Below are 13,470 nucleotides of genomic sequence, written 5' to 3' on the forward strand. Positions count from 1 at the left end.
TTTCAAGGTTCAATTGTGTTTAATTTTCATCTCCAGCCACTGGATCTCATTTTATCTTTGTCAGGCAGATGCAATTGCATTCTGTTTCCAATTGATACCTTAGCACCCTTGCAGGGATGCAGTTCCTCCAGCCCTGCTCCATGTGCACGGTACAAGAAACAGCCCTTACAGATCAAATCAGCAGGTCTGCTGCTCTTTGATCATTTGGGAGCTTCTTGTTTGAACTCTTGTCCCAAATAACTGTTCCCATAGAGTGATCTTTAGAAGTGCCTGTAGTGTCTTAAGTCTCCAAGGGCTGTGCACAGGACCAAGGTCCCTTCCCTGCTTCATCCCTTCCCTGTGTGATATTTTTACACATCAAGGGGCCATGTTATCATTTGGGCTCAGCATCGCACTGAGAACACACAGCAGTTCAGTTTCTGTGGTGATCCCCAAGTTTTTCACAGAGATGGACTCTCCCATACTCTGCATTTGCCCCGTGCACTTCCTCTCCTTGGCTCTCCAGGCTGCAGCTGGGAGCTCTGCCTGGGCTCCTGCAGATCCCAGCTCTGCTGCCCCACCCGGCCCCCAGCGCCAGAGGTGCCTGGCAGCAGTGCCCATGGTGCCCGTGGTGCCTGTGGTGCTCACTGGCTGCCACTCGCTGTTACAGGCTTGTCAGCACCGGTGCCCAGAGGCAGGAAGGGGAAGAAGACAAAGAACCAGATGCTGCTTCCCGAGATAAAGAACGCAGACTGGCTCGCCACCTGCAACCCCGAGGTGGTGCTGCATGATGACAGCTACAAGAAGCACCTCAAACAACACTGCAACAAGTGAGTCATAGAATCATGGAGTGGTTTGGGTTGGAAGGAGCCTTAAGGTACATCTTATTACATTGCCCTGGCCAAGGACAGGGATACCTTACCTTATCCCAGGTTTCTCCAAGCACTGTCCAACCTGTCCTTGAACAAGGATGGGGCAGCCACTCTTCTCTGGCAACCTGTGTCAGGGTCTCACTACCCTCAGAGTGAATAATATCTTCCTCACATCTAATCGAAATCTCTCCTCTTTTAGTTTAAAACTATTCCCCCTTGCAGGAGCCCACATTGGCTCATGGAGACAGTGGGCTGAGGGCCTTTAGTGTTGGGAGGGTGGGAGGGAGCTGTGAAGGGCTCACAGCCCACAAAGGATCACCATGCTCCCACTGGTGGACTGCCCTCCTTCCCCTCCAGCTCATGGAAGCCTGTCCTGAGCAGTGACCCTCCGGCCAACAGGTCACAGGGCTGGGCAGTGTGGCCTGACACTGCATGGCCACTGCATGGCCCACCCTGCTTTATGGAAGTGGGTCCTTCCATGTGGGAAAACACGGTGTTGAGCAGGTTTCACTGGCTTTGCTGACCTCTCTGCCCCCCGGGACAGGGTTCTGCTGCGGGTGCGAATGCTCTACTACCTGAAGGCTGAAGTACTGGGGGAGGCTGCGGATAAAGCCTTTGAGGGGACCCCTGCCAGGTAGGGACCTAATGGGGGACCCCTGCAAGGCTTCTTGGGCTTGAGAGCTGCCACAGGTGTCTAACCCAGCCACATCTGGGCTCTCTGCAGCTCCAGATGAATCAGACCCCAGGTCTTCCTCAGGCAAAACTTCACCCTCAGGCAGCCACCCTGCCTGTGCAGAGACTGCAGCCATAGCAGAGCTGCTGAGGCAACTCTGAGACTGTAGCACCAGCTTGGGGACGTTGGGGCCTTAGAGGGACACCCTGCAGGAAAATGGTTCTGTGTGCTGCTTGACAAATGGGCCCTTATCCAAAGTGGGAGTCCACAGAGACTGCTCCCAATGTCGGGGACAGGACTCAGAGCAGAGCATGCCCCATCACCGTGGCCTACAGTCCCTCCCAGCACTGGGAACAGTGGGACCCACAGGCTCTATAATGTCACTGAACCTGCAGCTGCCAGCTGTTGACCTTTCTGCAGACTCAGCTCTCAGTGCTTCTCAGAGAAGCGTGATATGCTGAGCTTAACAAGTTAATTTCCCCAAGTAGGGGCTGCTGCCTTTCCCAACACATTCCATCAGTACCAGTGTATGTGGGGAGACACTGTTCTTTTGGGGTTGGTATGTGTGAAGTTTTACCCCTAGAGATGCTGTTTAGGTCAGATGGGATCTTCAGTCCTCTGGAGACAACTTGGGTGGGGAGGATGGAGAGAGGCTGGGGGCATCCGCTGCCCTGGAGGAAGAGGAGCAGGAGGGCAGCAGGTTGTGGTGGAACCAAGGCTCCAGTTCTTTGACCCCAGGGAGATGTGTCATGGTGGGGCCCCAGGCCAGGGTTCATTAGCTGTCCCCAAGCCAGCAAGTGGTGGCTCCTGCCTCTCGCTGTCCCTTCTGAGCAGTGCTCAGTGCCCCTCAGTGTCTGCTGAGGCTGGGAGAGAGGTGTTCATACCATGTCTGGCCACAGGGAGCTGGATGTGCTGCTGCCAGACATTGACTACGTGGAGATCCCAGTGGACTGGTGGAATGCTGAAGCCGATAAATCCCTGCTCATCGGCGTCTTCAAGCACGGTGTGTACCCAGCTGTCTGGTGGGTGTTGGTGTGTGGGGGAATGAGGACCTCTGGTGCTGGAGGGAATGTCATGTCAGTGCAAGGGACAGAGCCATAGGCATGCTCCACAGCCACACAGGGCCAGGACAGCTCTACCCAGGTGCCAGCAGCATGTTTGAGTGGGGAACAGGCACCCCACGGTGGCAGTGCCAGATCTCGTGGTAGACCCTGGTTTGCTAGGAGCAGTGTGCAGTTGCTGTGTGAGGGCAAGGAGAAAGGCACAGATCTTTTCTTAGCCTCATCATGGAGTCCTGGTGCAGTTTCCAGCAGACACAGGGCTGTTTGCCCCAGCTGCACCCTGCGTGGTGGCTGTGCTGCTGCTGGGTGGGATAGGAAGGCTGACCTTTCCCTTTGCCTGTCGCCCAGGGGCTGCAGAGCCATTAGCAGCTTTTGGGAAAGTCCTGTGAGTTTCTGGGGGTGAGAATTACTCCCATGGTAGCACAGAGGGAGTAAGAGCCAGGTGGGGAGCTGTGTCCCAGGAGCAGGCGGTTTTTGTGAACCAGGCTGAGGCCTTGCTCTGTGCTGTCTGTCTGTCCTGGGCGCGGCAGGTTACGAGCGGTACAACGCCATGCGGGCGGACCCAGCGCTGTGTTTCCTGGAGAAGGTGGGCATGCCAGATGAGAAGCTGCTCTCTGCCGAGCAGGGCGTCAGCGATGGGGCACAGGATGCTGCCGAAAGGTGGGCAGGGGATGGAGTCGAGCTCTCACAGCAACCTGGCTCACTCCTGGGGCAGTGCAGTGGAGGGAGGGAGCAGGCTGTGCTGAGCATGGAGGGGAGGGCAAAAGGGAGCTGGTCCCCAGTATGAGGTGGAGAGATGGCATGAGCACCAGTTCTCCGCTTCTTGGTGCTGAGAACTGGCACAGCCACAGAGGCTGTGCTGCCACTACCAGCGACTGTTAACTCTCACCTAGGGGCAGCGTGGAAAAAGAAGACAGCAGTGGAGAAAAGCTGGAGGGGCTGTCAAAACAGGAGGTGAGTGGGATTCATAGCATCAAATACACATCTGATGGTGCCCAGCCTGCCCTGTGGTGCGGGCTTGGCTCCATCAGCTCTGCTGTGTGGCAGTAAGGAGCTAGCATGGCTGGTCTGCCTTGTCTGTGTCCCATCTTGTGTGCATTGCTTCTGCTCTCTGGAGCACAGCTTCTGCTGTGCTTCTCTGTGTTACCTGTGGACATGGGCAGCATCTTCTTCATGGGGAGCTGAGGGGTATTGAGGCTGGAGATGCCCAGGAATGCTGTTTCTCAGTCTTGGTTGGCTTCAGGAGCCACATGGGGCCCTGGCAGAGGAGTCAGGGATGTCCCAAAAGAAATGGCCTTCGGGGAGAGGAAGATCAGGAAACGAGGCAGCACAGGAGAGTGCAGGGGTTGTTTGAACAGTGGAGGCAGTCGCACTGCAACTGTCCTGAGCAGTGGCACTACAGCCTCTGTTACTGTGGTGATCTTTCCCTCCAGGGCCAAAACGGCCTCTCTGAGCTGTCACCTCTGCTCAGGTGTGCTGAGCACAGGCAGCATCTGCAGCCCAAGGGCACTGGACACACTACCCTGCCCTTCCCACCACCCTGCACCCTGCCAAGGATGGGTAGGCTGTGGGTGCCGGGGGTTCTGTGTGGGGTTGAGCCCTCTCTGATCGTTTCCTTTTGCAGGACACCGTGGCTGCTGGGGTGGGTGAAGCCAGTGAGAAGCGGGACGAGCCAGCGGCAGGTGAGGCCATGTCTCCTGTAGTGTGGTCCATGGCTTCCCAGGGTTTGGTGTGGCACAGCCAAGGCTGAGTGCTACCCCAGGCACTGCTTGGTGGGAGGAACACATTGCTGGGCTGGAGGGACATGCTGCTCTGTGTTAGTGGGTGAGGCAGCTCAACCTGGATTGGGGCCCTCATGCACAGACTCACAGGTGACCCATGGATAGGCCCTGTGGCAGGGCAGACAGGGTTCTGAGTGATTCCAGCCAAAGCTACCCAGGGTGACTGGAAGCCATTAGTCTGCTCTTCTTCATGCAGTCGCCTGCATGAGATGAGCACGTGAGGTCTCTGCAGTGGGCAGTGTTGGCACATGCCATGGGCTGGCTGGCCCCACTGCTGAGCAGGGAGCTGTAGTCTTCTCCCGTGCATAGCCTGGCCTGGAGCCATCATTCGTACCCTGATCTCAGCCTCTGGACTCTCTCTGAAGGCAGCTAAGACATGGTGAGGCTGTGAGCCACCATGGTCCCCTACTCATGACTGTGACCACCCATGCTCCCCATGGAAGGCAGAAGTGGGGAGGAAGCTCTTAGAGCTTGTCAGAGGAGGTGGGAACCTGAGGCTTTTCTTGTGTGCTAAATACTAATGTCCTTGCTGATGTTTGAAGCCCAGGATGGCTCCGACTCAGACAGATCCTGCTGGCCTGTCTCCTCTGCTCTCACGGCCAGACTGCGGCGACTCGTCACCGTCTACCAGCGCTGCAACCGCAAGGAGCTGCCTGCCCGCACCGAGATGCTGGTGCCTGGTAACCATGGCTACTGGCTGCAGGATGAGATGTTCCGGAGAGCCTCTGAGATGGACTCGGTGAACAAAGAAATGCAGAAAAGGTAACGCAGCAGAGGAGCCTTTACAAAGCTGATTTAGCCCACTTGAATTCCTTGACCCCCATAACTGACCCAGGTAAATGTCACCAGAGCTGACTGTGCTGCCAGCACTTAGGACATGGAGTCACATGGGTCCTTGCTGGTCAGGGAATATGCTCGGAGTCATGGGAGCCTTGCTGCTCCAGCAGCCAGCCCAGCCAGGGAGCAGCCTCCACTGCAAACTGGAGTTTGTGGGTAGCAGGTGGTGACACTGAAAGGACATGAGAGGACAGCTTTTCAGGGTCAAGTCAGCCTCAGCAGAGGAGAGTTGTGTCCCTGGAACACTGTGGATGAAGGTGACAAATGAGCACTGTCATAGCCCATGAGCAGTGCCCTTCCAACCCTTGTGGCTCCCACACCACTGGCTTTGCCTCCTGCTCATGGCCTCTGGAGCCCAGTGGTGACATACCCTGGTTGCGCTGTGCTCCCATTTCATTTGTGTCCTAGTAAGTGGGAGGGGGTTGGGGCTGTCCCAGCACCCAGAGTGGCTCTCTGCAGCCATCGGGAGGGTGTGCACAGGGTGATGCTGCTGCTGTTGCTGCCAGTATCCCATGCCACTCTGGGATTGGGACTCTCTGTGGTCACCAGCCCTCAAAGGCTTTGCCTTCTGTGAACCTGTCCCTGCAGCAGGACCCCACGTAACCACATGGCATGTGTGCTGCCTTGTGCTCTGTTCTTGGCCTCCTTGTGTAGAAGCTGCTCCAGCCACCATCCCTTTCCTCTTTTTCTGGACTTCTTCTAGTCATACCATCCTCTCTGTGAGGTGGGGGCTAGTATCTCTTGCTCCTTAATTGTCTGGGCTTTTTGTAGAAGAGATTGTCTTACAGGAGTTTTCCACTGGCCTTTAATTTTGACAAATTCACCACTGAGCTTCTTTATTTGGATCATTAATATATTTATTAATTAACTTTCTTCTTGTTCTCATTTTTGAAATGAAACACGCCTGCAGCCCCTGGGAACAGGGGTGGCAATGCTGGCCCAGCTGTATTTTGGGCAGTTGGAGAGTGCTGTGGGTGTTGTCACCCTGTCTATTTCCCTTTGACATGTCTCAGCTGCTTGCTGCTGCTGGTTCAGAGCTGCAATTCAGAGGCTGAGATTTGACTGGAAGCTTTCTTCAGGCCTCAGTGCTCCCTTTTCTGCCCTTGCCCTGCTGTGTGCACCCAGGTCTGTTCTCTGTGGCTGTTCCTCTGGGCTCTGCCTGGGCCAGTGTTTACCCAGGACACTTCACCGTCTATGTCCTTTGAGTGGTCCCTACAAGGTGAAAGCTCAGAGGGTCCAAACCAGCATGAAAATTGTGTTCTAAGAGTGCTGTAACTGAACTCCTCCCTCACCACTGCTGCTCTCCTCTGCTGGGGAGGGGGTGACACTCAGGAGTCCACAGGAGTCAGTAAGGTAGGTGGTGTTTGTTACTGGGACCCTTACAGCAGCAAGTCCCAGTCTCAGTTTCCATCTGGAAGAGGCTGGATGAGAACTGTGTCCGTGTATCTTTCCTTTGTAATTCCTGGTACAGAAACTGACCTTTCTATGGAAGTCAAACAGCTTGAGGTAGCAGAGGGGAATAGATGGAATAGGTTTGTGCCTCCCTGTTGGCGGCACAGCCCAGAGCTGCACTCAGGGATTTATTGAAGCAGCCAAGAGGTTTTTTTTCAGCAATTAGTTGAGAGCCAGAGGGCCTGTGGCCTCTGCTCCTCCTCCCTGTGCACCATAGGGCAGAGCATCTAGTGATGTGGTGGTCTCTCCAGTGTGCTCCTCCTGACAGCTCCCTGTTGGTCAGTAGCTAGACAGTGCTCTCTGAGCCTCTCTGCTTGGTGCTTTGCCTGTTCTGGGCCCAGAATGTGTCTCAGTGGTGTTCCTGCTCTACAGGTGGACCAGGAGGGAGCAGGCAGATTTCTACCGCACTGTCTCCTCCTTTGGGGTTATCTATGACCAAGAGAAAAAAATCTTTGACTGGGCCCAGTTCCGAGCCATCTCTCGACTGGAGAAGAAGACAGATGAGAGCCTGGAGAAATACTTCTACAGCTTTGTGGCCATGTGCAAGAATGTCTGTGGTCTCCCTTTGTGGAAAGAGGATGGTGAGTATAAATTGCATGGCCTATAGAGGGATACTGGTAGGTCATGTAGAAGGGATCCCACTGCTCTCATGGAGCAGGAGAATAAGGGAGGAGCTTCAGAGATAGTTGGAAGCAGTGAGATGCCAGGCAGGCCATGGGCTTGCAGCAGTCATGCATTTCTGGCTGCCTTGTCCCCACCATTAGTGCCTCCCTGGCACAGTGGAGGGTAGAACAGCCCTGTGGACTCCTGCCCCTGCTCTCACAAATCTCTTAGAGTTCTCACAGGAAATCGCAACCGGTTTTATCCAAGACAGCAACCTCTGTATGTGAGAGACAAGTTGAGAAGTAGCACACACAAAGCAAAGCTACATACTGGAGCTGGGGGTTGTTTGGGTGAGCTGTATTGCTGCTCTCCAAGCATCCCTCTGCTGCCATTGGACACAGTCCTCTCCATCTATACCTGTACTGACTGTGGAGCTCTGCTGTACAGTGAATGGAGCCTGGATCCACTGCAGGAGGCTCGGGAAGCCTGGCCAATACACAGGGCATTTGTTTTCATTGAGTGCTCTGCAGAGGTCCTACGTTGCCACCAGACAGGACATGACAGATGTAAAGCTCCTTGGAGGTTACTTAGGCACAAAGTGATTTGTTTCAAACAACAGCAGAAAATATTTTGCCTCACATCTGTCATGGAGCCTGGTCTTAGGCACAGTTCCTTGTGTGTATGTGTGTGTTGTGCCTTAGGTAGGTGTTCCTCATCAGAAGAGCTGCACAAGCTGCCCTTCCCTGACAATGGGCTGAAGGGCTACCAGAGGCTCAGCATGCTGGGAGCCCCTCCACCTGCAGCTCCAGCACTGCTGGTGATGATGGAGCAGAGCTCAGAGAAGGCTCTGAAATCCTCTGCAGCTGTTTCTGCTCTTGATCCAGCTGCTCAAGTCAGGGGGTTTTACTCCCTGGGATATGACTGGAAGGTACAGAGACTGGAAAAACAGGCCTCAATGGTGGCTGCAAGCACTGGCCCTACATCACCTTGCAGTATGAGCAAGGTTAAAACTCAGCTTGTTTGTCACTGCCTCTGAGAAATTCGTGCCAGCCCAAACAATGTGTCCTTGGCTTTGCTGTCCCTGCTGCAGGTCCTCCAGACCCTGACATCTACGTGGAGCCCATCACGGAGGAGCGTGCTGCCAGGACCCTGTACCGCATTGAGCTGCTGCGGAAGGTGCGCGAGCAGGTGCTCAAGTGCCCCCAGCTCCATGAGCGCCTCAAGCTGTGCCAGCCCAGCCTCTACCTGCCCGTGTGGTGGGAGTGTGGCAAACACGACCGGGACCTGCTGATCGGCACCGCCAAGCACGGCCTGAACCGCACTGACTACTACATCATGAATGACCCCCAGCTGTCTTTTTTAGATGCGTACAGAAACTATGCCCAGCATAAAAGAACAGGGCTCCCAGGCCCAGAAACCCTGTGCTGCCTTTACCAGTCTAACTCCAAACTCTACAGTTCCCCCGTGTACAGCCAGCTGGACCAGTCCTGTGAAACCCTGGAGAACGAAGCCGAGAGTCACATCAAGCTAGAAACCATGGACAGCACCATGTCCCAGGCTGGGGGCAGCCCACTGGATGCAAACTGTGAAACATTCATGTCCGAGGTCCGGGACATCATTTCCAGCAATTACGACGAGAGCTCGCTGCCAGAGTCACTGGTGTGCATGATGTACGAGGAGAAGGCCTGTCCCAGCGAGCAGAGCTCCCTGGCCAGAGACAGCCCAAGCTGCACAGATGTCGGAAGCAGCGTTGCCAAACTCTCTGAGGGCAAGCTGGAGGGGGATGAGGATCCATCCAGCTGTGATGCAGATGCCATGAGAGAGGCTCCCTTCCTAGAGGGTTTGCAGGTGGGCTCTGACCAAATGGACAGTCAGAACGAGGAGGCTGAGCCTTCACCTTCTACCCCCGAGAGCAATCCTTCACAGAGTACCCCAGCCAAACTCAGCAAAGGCTTGGAACAGAAAGGAGCACTTGCCAGCCCCATGGCAGGGCTGCCTGAACATGGCACTATGGAAAGGGTCCTAAGTGTGGGGCTCTACAGTCCCAGTCTCCATAACTATGAACTAAAGGTTCCTCCTGAGCAGAGGTTCATCAGTCTGCTGCAGGAGAAAGGATTGGAGGCAAAGGCAGGGCCAAGTCAGAGCCACAGTGAGGAAGATGAGGAGGAAGAAGAGGACGATGATAACTCTGAGGCAGCAGCAGATGCTGTGGAAGGCTTGAATGGTCCCAGGACCAGGGCTGATTTTGACCCTGAGCCTCATGAACTGGGGGGTGAAGAGCAGAGTTCTGGTCTCCCCACACCTGAGGACACTTGCCCAGGAGATGTAAATGGCGAGAGGGAGTCCCTGGGTCCGGGGGAGCCCGGGGCAGAGGTCAGGGAGGACTGTGGCTTGAATGAGGAGAGCACCCAGCAGCACTCACCAGGCCAGGCTCAGAGCCAGCCCTTCAACCTGCCCACACCTCTGCCTCAGGGGGGGCCTCGGGGGTCAGAGGCCCCCTGTGTCACAGGGGAGCCCTTGAGCCATGATGCTGAGGAGCAGACAAGCTGCACAGAGGCGCTGCCCCCTGAGCCTCAGGGCATAAAGCAGGAAGAGTGTGAGAACAGAGATGACGGGGAGAAAGCCAGCAGCAACCAGAGCCAAGGTAATGTCCTGAGAGCTCCCTCAGGTTGACAGTCACCTCTGGCTATGGTGGGAGGGACCCCAAACCTTGGGGCTGGCCAGCCCGTGGAGTGGCGTCCCATCTGTAGGATCTGAGGTCCCTTTAGCTGCTGCAGATGGGAGCAAAAGGTGTTGGGGGCTACATTTGGCGGTAGAGCTGACCAGAACTCTCCACCCTGAGCCCCAGTAGCCCTTCTGCTAAGAGCATGCCATGGAATGCAGGATGCCTTTCCCTTTCTGGCACAGGGCACTGCCTGTTGAGCAGCTCCCTTTGGAAAAGCATATGCCCTCCCTGAGAATGGCCACACATGGGGGCTCCTGCAATTCAAGCCCCCCAAACTCAGATCAGGGGAGTAATGGTCCTTCCTGAGCAGCTTGGGCTGCCTGCCCTGGTCCAAGTCTGCTGCCTTCTCTTGGGGACTGTTTGGGACCTTTGTGGAGCTAGCTGGGAATTGGGGTGGGAAGTGTGAGGAGATACACCCCACCTCTAGACCAGAAGAGAGGGAGGGTGGTGGTGGGTTCTATTCTCCCTTGCTTTTTTAGATGGTCCAGAGAAGTACTTGGAGGAAGAGAGCAAGAATTCTGCTTCTGTCCTGCCTGGGGAGATTGATGATCTTCAGGATGCCCGGGCACCGACCATTGCCCAGCTGCTGCAGGAGAAAACACTTTACTCCTTCTCTGAGTGGCCTAAGGTGAGGTTAAAATGAACACAGTTTGTATCAAAGTGTTCCTGGGTAGCCCTGGCCAGCACTGGCTCACACAGCTCCAGCTCTGCCTCCTGCTCCTCTGCACACCCCATTGGCTGCTCTGGCCAAGGTGCTCTTCTCAAGCACCTGTGCTGTGGAGATGCTTGCTCCCAAAGCAGTTCCCTGCTGAGCTGAGATCACCTGGGCTGGGCTTGACTTTAATCCTGAGCTGTCATACACTGGTCACTCATTCCAGTTTTAGCTTGCCACCATCCAGTTCTGTTTGCAGGACCGTGTGATCATCAGCCGCATTGACAACATCTGCCACGCCGTCCTGAAGGGCAAGTGGCCTTCCTCCAGCCAGCAGTTTGAGGCACAGAGCCTGCTGACAGCCCCAGCCATGGCCAGCAGCACCGGCAGCAGGAGCAGCTTTACCGAGTCAGAAGCCCCTGATCCCACGGGGGATCCCTTCAATAACGGGGTCTTAATGTCACGGGTACAAAAGGTGAGGAGGGCCCGCAGGCAGTGAAAGGCTCAGGGCTCTGGGGTGAGACATTGCCCAGAAGTACTCAGGAGTTTCCCAGGTGGGGCCCCTTGGTGCCAGTTGGGGTGTGTAACACATTGCTTAAGCCACCTGGTCCCCTGGTTCTGGAGAGTGCCCCGTGCTCTCAGCCCTGCTGCCCTCCTTGGAAGGCAACTGCTGTTGGCAGCTCCACAGCTCCTGTGGCTGTAAAGGTGCTTCCAGAGTCAGCTCTGGAGTGCCTGGCATGGTCAAAGGGGACATCCCACTAGTATCCCAGCTCCCAACTTCCAGTGGCCCAGTCCCCAACAGTCACATTGGACAGAAAGGAGCTGGTGACCTGGGGCCCCAGCAGCTGTCAGAGCAGCCATGGTTATAGCACCTTGGGATATCTGAGTGTGTGCGAGGGTGCTCCTGCACCACCCCCACACAGGGAACGAGATGTGCTATGCCCAGGGAAGGGACATCTCTCAGGGCTCCTTGGAGAGGCAGGGATGACCATTAGCTCAGTGCTGGTATGAGGAGCTGTGGTCCCTGACAGGGCAGGAACAGCTGTAACCCTCTGTGGCTTTGGTACACACAGGAAGGTTTCCTGAGCCCTGCCTTCATAAAAGATGAACGGAAGCACAGGAGACCCTATGAATTCGAGATGGAGAGAGATGCCAAACAGAGGAGCCTGGAGCAGCTGGCAGCAGCCCATGTCCATCCACCCATCGTGCTGAACGGCTGGCGCGAGGCAGCAGTGGACTTGTCCAGAGGCTCTGATGGGTCCCCAGGGAACGCCTCTCCTTTCCCCCTGAACACAAACATGCCCAAACTGGGGACCATGAATGCCCTTCAGAGCTCCCTGGGCATGGACTTGTCTGGCATCCTGCAGGCAGGGTTAATCCATCCTGTCACTGGACAGATTGTAAATGGCAGCCTCCGAAGAGATGATGCTGCCATGAGGAGGAGACGGGGCAGGAGGAAAAATGTTGAAGGGATGGACCTCATCTTCTTGAAGGAGAGGCCTCTTCCAAGCAGGCTGCAGGTGGGTTGATGCTCCTTCCTTTCACATGAACCCAGTGGAGTCAGCAGTTTGTTTCATGGCCCAGTTCCCCCCTCCAAGCTCTGCTGCCCATGACACTGCACAGCTTCCTCCAGGACAGCTTGGTTTGTGCAGCACCAGGCAGGAGTAGATACTACAGGGAGGAAGAGAAGTTATCCCTCTGGTTTACAGCATTCTGGAGTGTTGGAATCCTTCTAAACATTATCAAAAGCAGCTGCCCCACCTCAGGGAATGTTTAGGTTCAGGGAAGATGAGGAATACAAGATCCTACTACACCCTTTCTCCTTCTGTCCTGGGATCCACTCAAAGAATGGAGCAAGACCAGTGCCCCTAGATCACTTTTAGGAGTGATCTGAGGGGAAGTTGGTCTTCCTGGTGATTGGAATGTTTCCTTGTGAGTTCAGAAACATCTCTCAGTTCTCTCTGCCCTTCCTGCCACCAGTGCTGGGAATGGAGTGGAAATGTGGTGGTGGGTGGTGATTTAAGGGAGCGGTACTGGGAGTATCTGGATTAGTCTGTGTGATGGGAGCAGATGACCTGCTTTGGGAGCTGTGCTTCTCGGGGTGCACATGCATCACTGCATCTGCTGATGGGCTGTCCCTGCTCCTCCTTCCATGGCAGGATGTTCAGGAAGACCAGCCGCAGCCCCCTCAGAACAGTCCCCTCCCTGATGGGCCGGTTGCTGCTACCTCAACTCCACAGCCAGCCCCAGCTGCAGGCAGCCAAGAGAAGGCTGTCCCGAATAAGAGTCTCCTTGACTGGCTCCGGCAGCAGTCTGACTACACACTCGATGTCCCCAGCTTTGGCACAGTAAGGGTGGCCTTCAGTGGCACATGTGTGTATGTGTGTGCCTGCCTTGTGTGTTGCCCTTTGTGTTACGTTTTTTCTTATAACATGATTTGTGGTGTTCATTGGGGCTGTTCAGGGACTCATGACATGTTTAAGAGGTGAGCACTATTCCCCTGTACAGCAACAAAAAGCACTTGCTGCTGGAGAACCCCTCTCCTTTCCCCCAGAACACAAACATGCCCAGGTGGGGGACTCTCAGGGTTCCCTGGGCATGGACCTGTCTGGCATCCTCCAGGAGCCAAGCCCTGTTACCCAAGGTCACTTTTCCAGTTGCAGTGCATCTATCTGCCCAATGCACAATTTGTTGCAGAAGGGCATGGGGTGGATGGCGACAGAAATGAGAAAACAGATTTGAGGTGCTCGAGGTCTGTCTATGTTGTTCTTTTCCACGGGGTCATTATAGGCAGTGCTGTTGTACTAAATAAGGTTCCCAGGCAAGAGAAAACCT

General features: G+C 55.3%; 1 protein-coding gene across 11 annotated transcripts in view; it reads left to right on the forward strand.

Moving 5' to 3' along the window:
• CHD6 (chromodomain helicase DNA binding protein 6) overlaps positions 1–13,470 on the forward strand; it is a 96,598-nt gene that overhangs the window by 75,705 nt on the left and 7,423 nt on the right. For all 11 annotated transcript variants that reach the window (XM_064391432.1, XM_064391435.1, XM_064391433.1 and 8 more), the window contains 13 exons: positions 650–809; positions 1,396–1,485; positions 2,424–2,527; positions 3,116–3,245; positions 3,479–3,539; positions 4,210–4,267; positions 4,909–5,128; positions 7,028–7,236; positions 8,349–9,902; positions 10,463–10,611; positions 10,895–11,110; positions 11,709–12,155; positions 12,795–12,983. In XM_064391432.1, the coding sequence (XP_064247502.1) occupies positions 650–809; positions 1,396–1,485; positions 2,424–2,527; positions 3,116–3,245; positions 3,479–3,539; positions 4,210–4,267; positions 4,909–5,128; positions 7,028–7,236; positions 8,349–9,902; positions 10,463–10,611; positions 10,895–11,110; positions 11,709–12,155; positions 12,795–12,983 (3,587 nt within the window). The remainder of the gene's footprint in view (positions 1–649; positions 810–1,395; positions 1,486–2,423; positions 2,528–3,115; positions 3,246–3,478; positions 3,540–4,209; positions 4,268–4,908; positions 5,129–7,027; positions 7,237–8,348; positions 9,903–10,462; positions 10,612–10,894; positions 11,111–11,708; positions 12,156–12,794; positions 12,984–13,470) is intronic.

This window comes from Passer domesticus, chromosome 16 (assembly GCF_036417665.1).
Source record: "Passer domesticus isolate bPasDom1 chromosome 16, bPasDom1.hap1, whole genome shotgun sequence".
NCBI classification, from domain to species: domain Eukaryota; kingdom Metazoa; phylum Chordata; class Aves; order Passeriformes; family Passeridae; genus Passer; species Passer domesticus.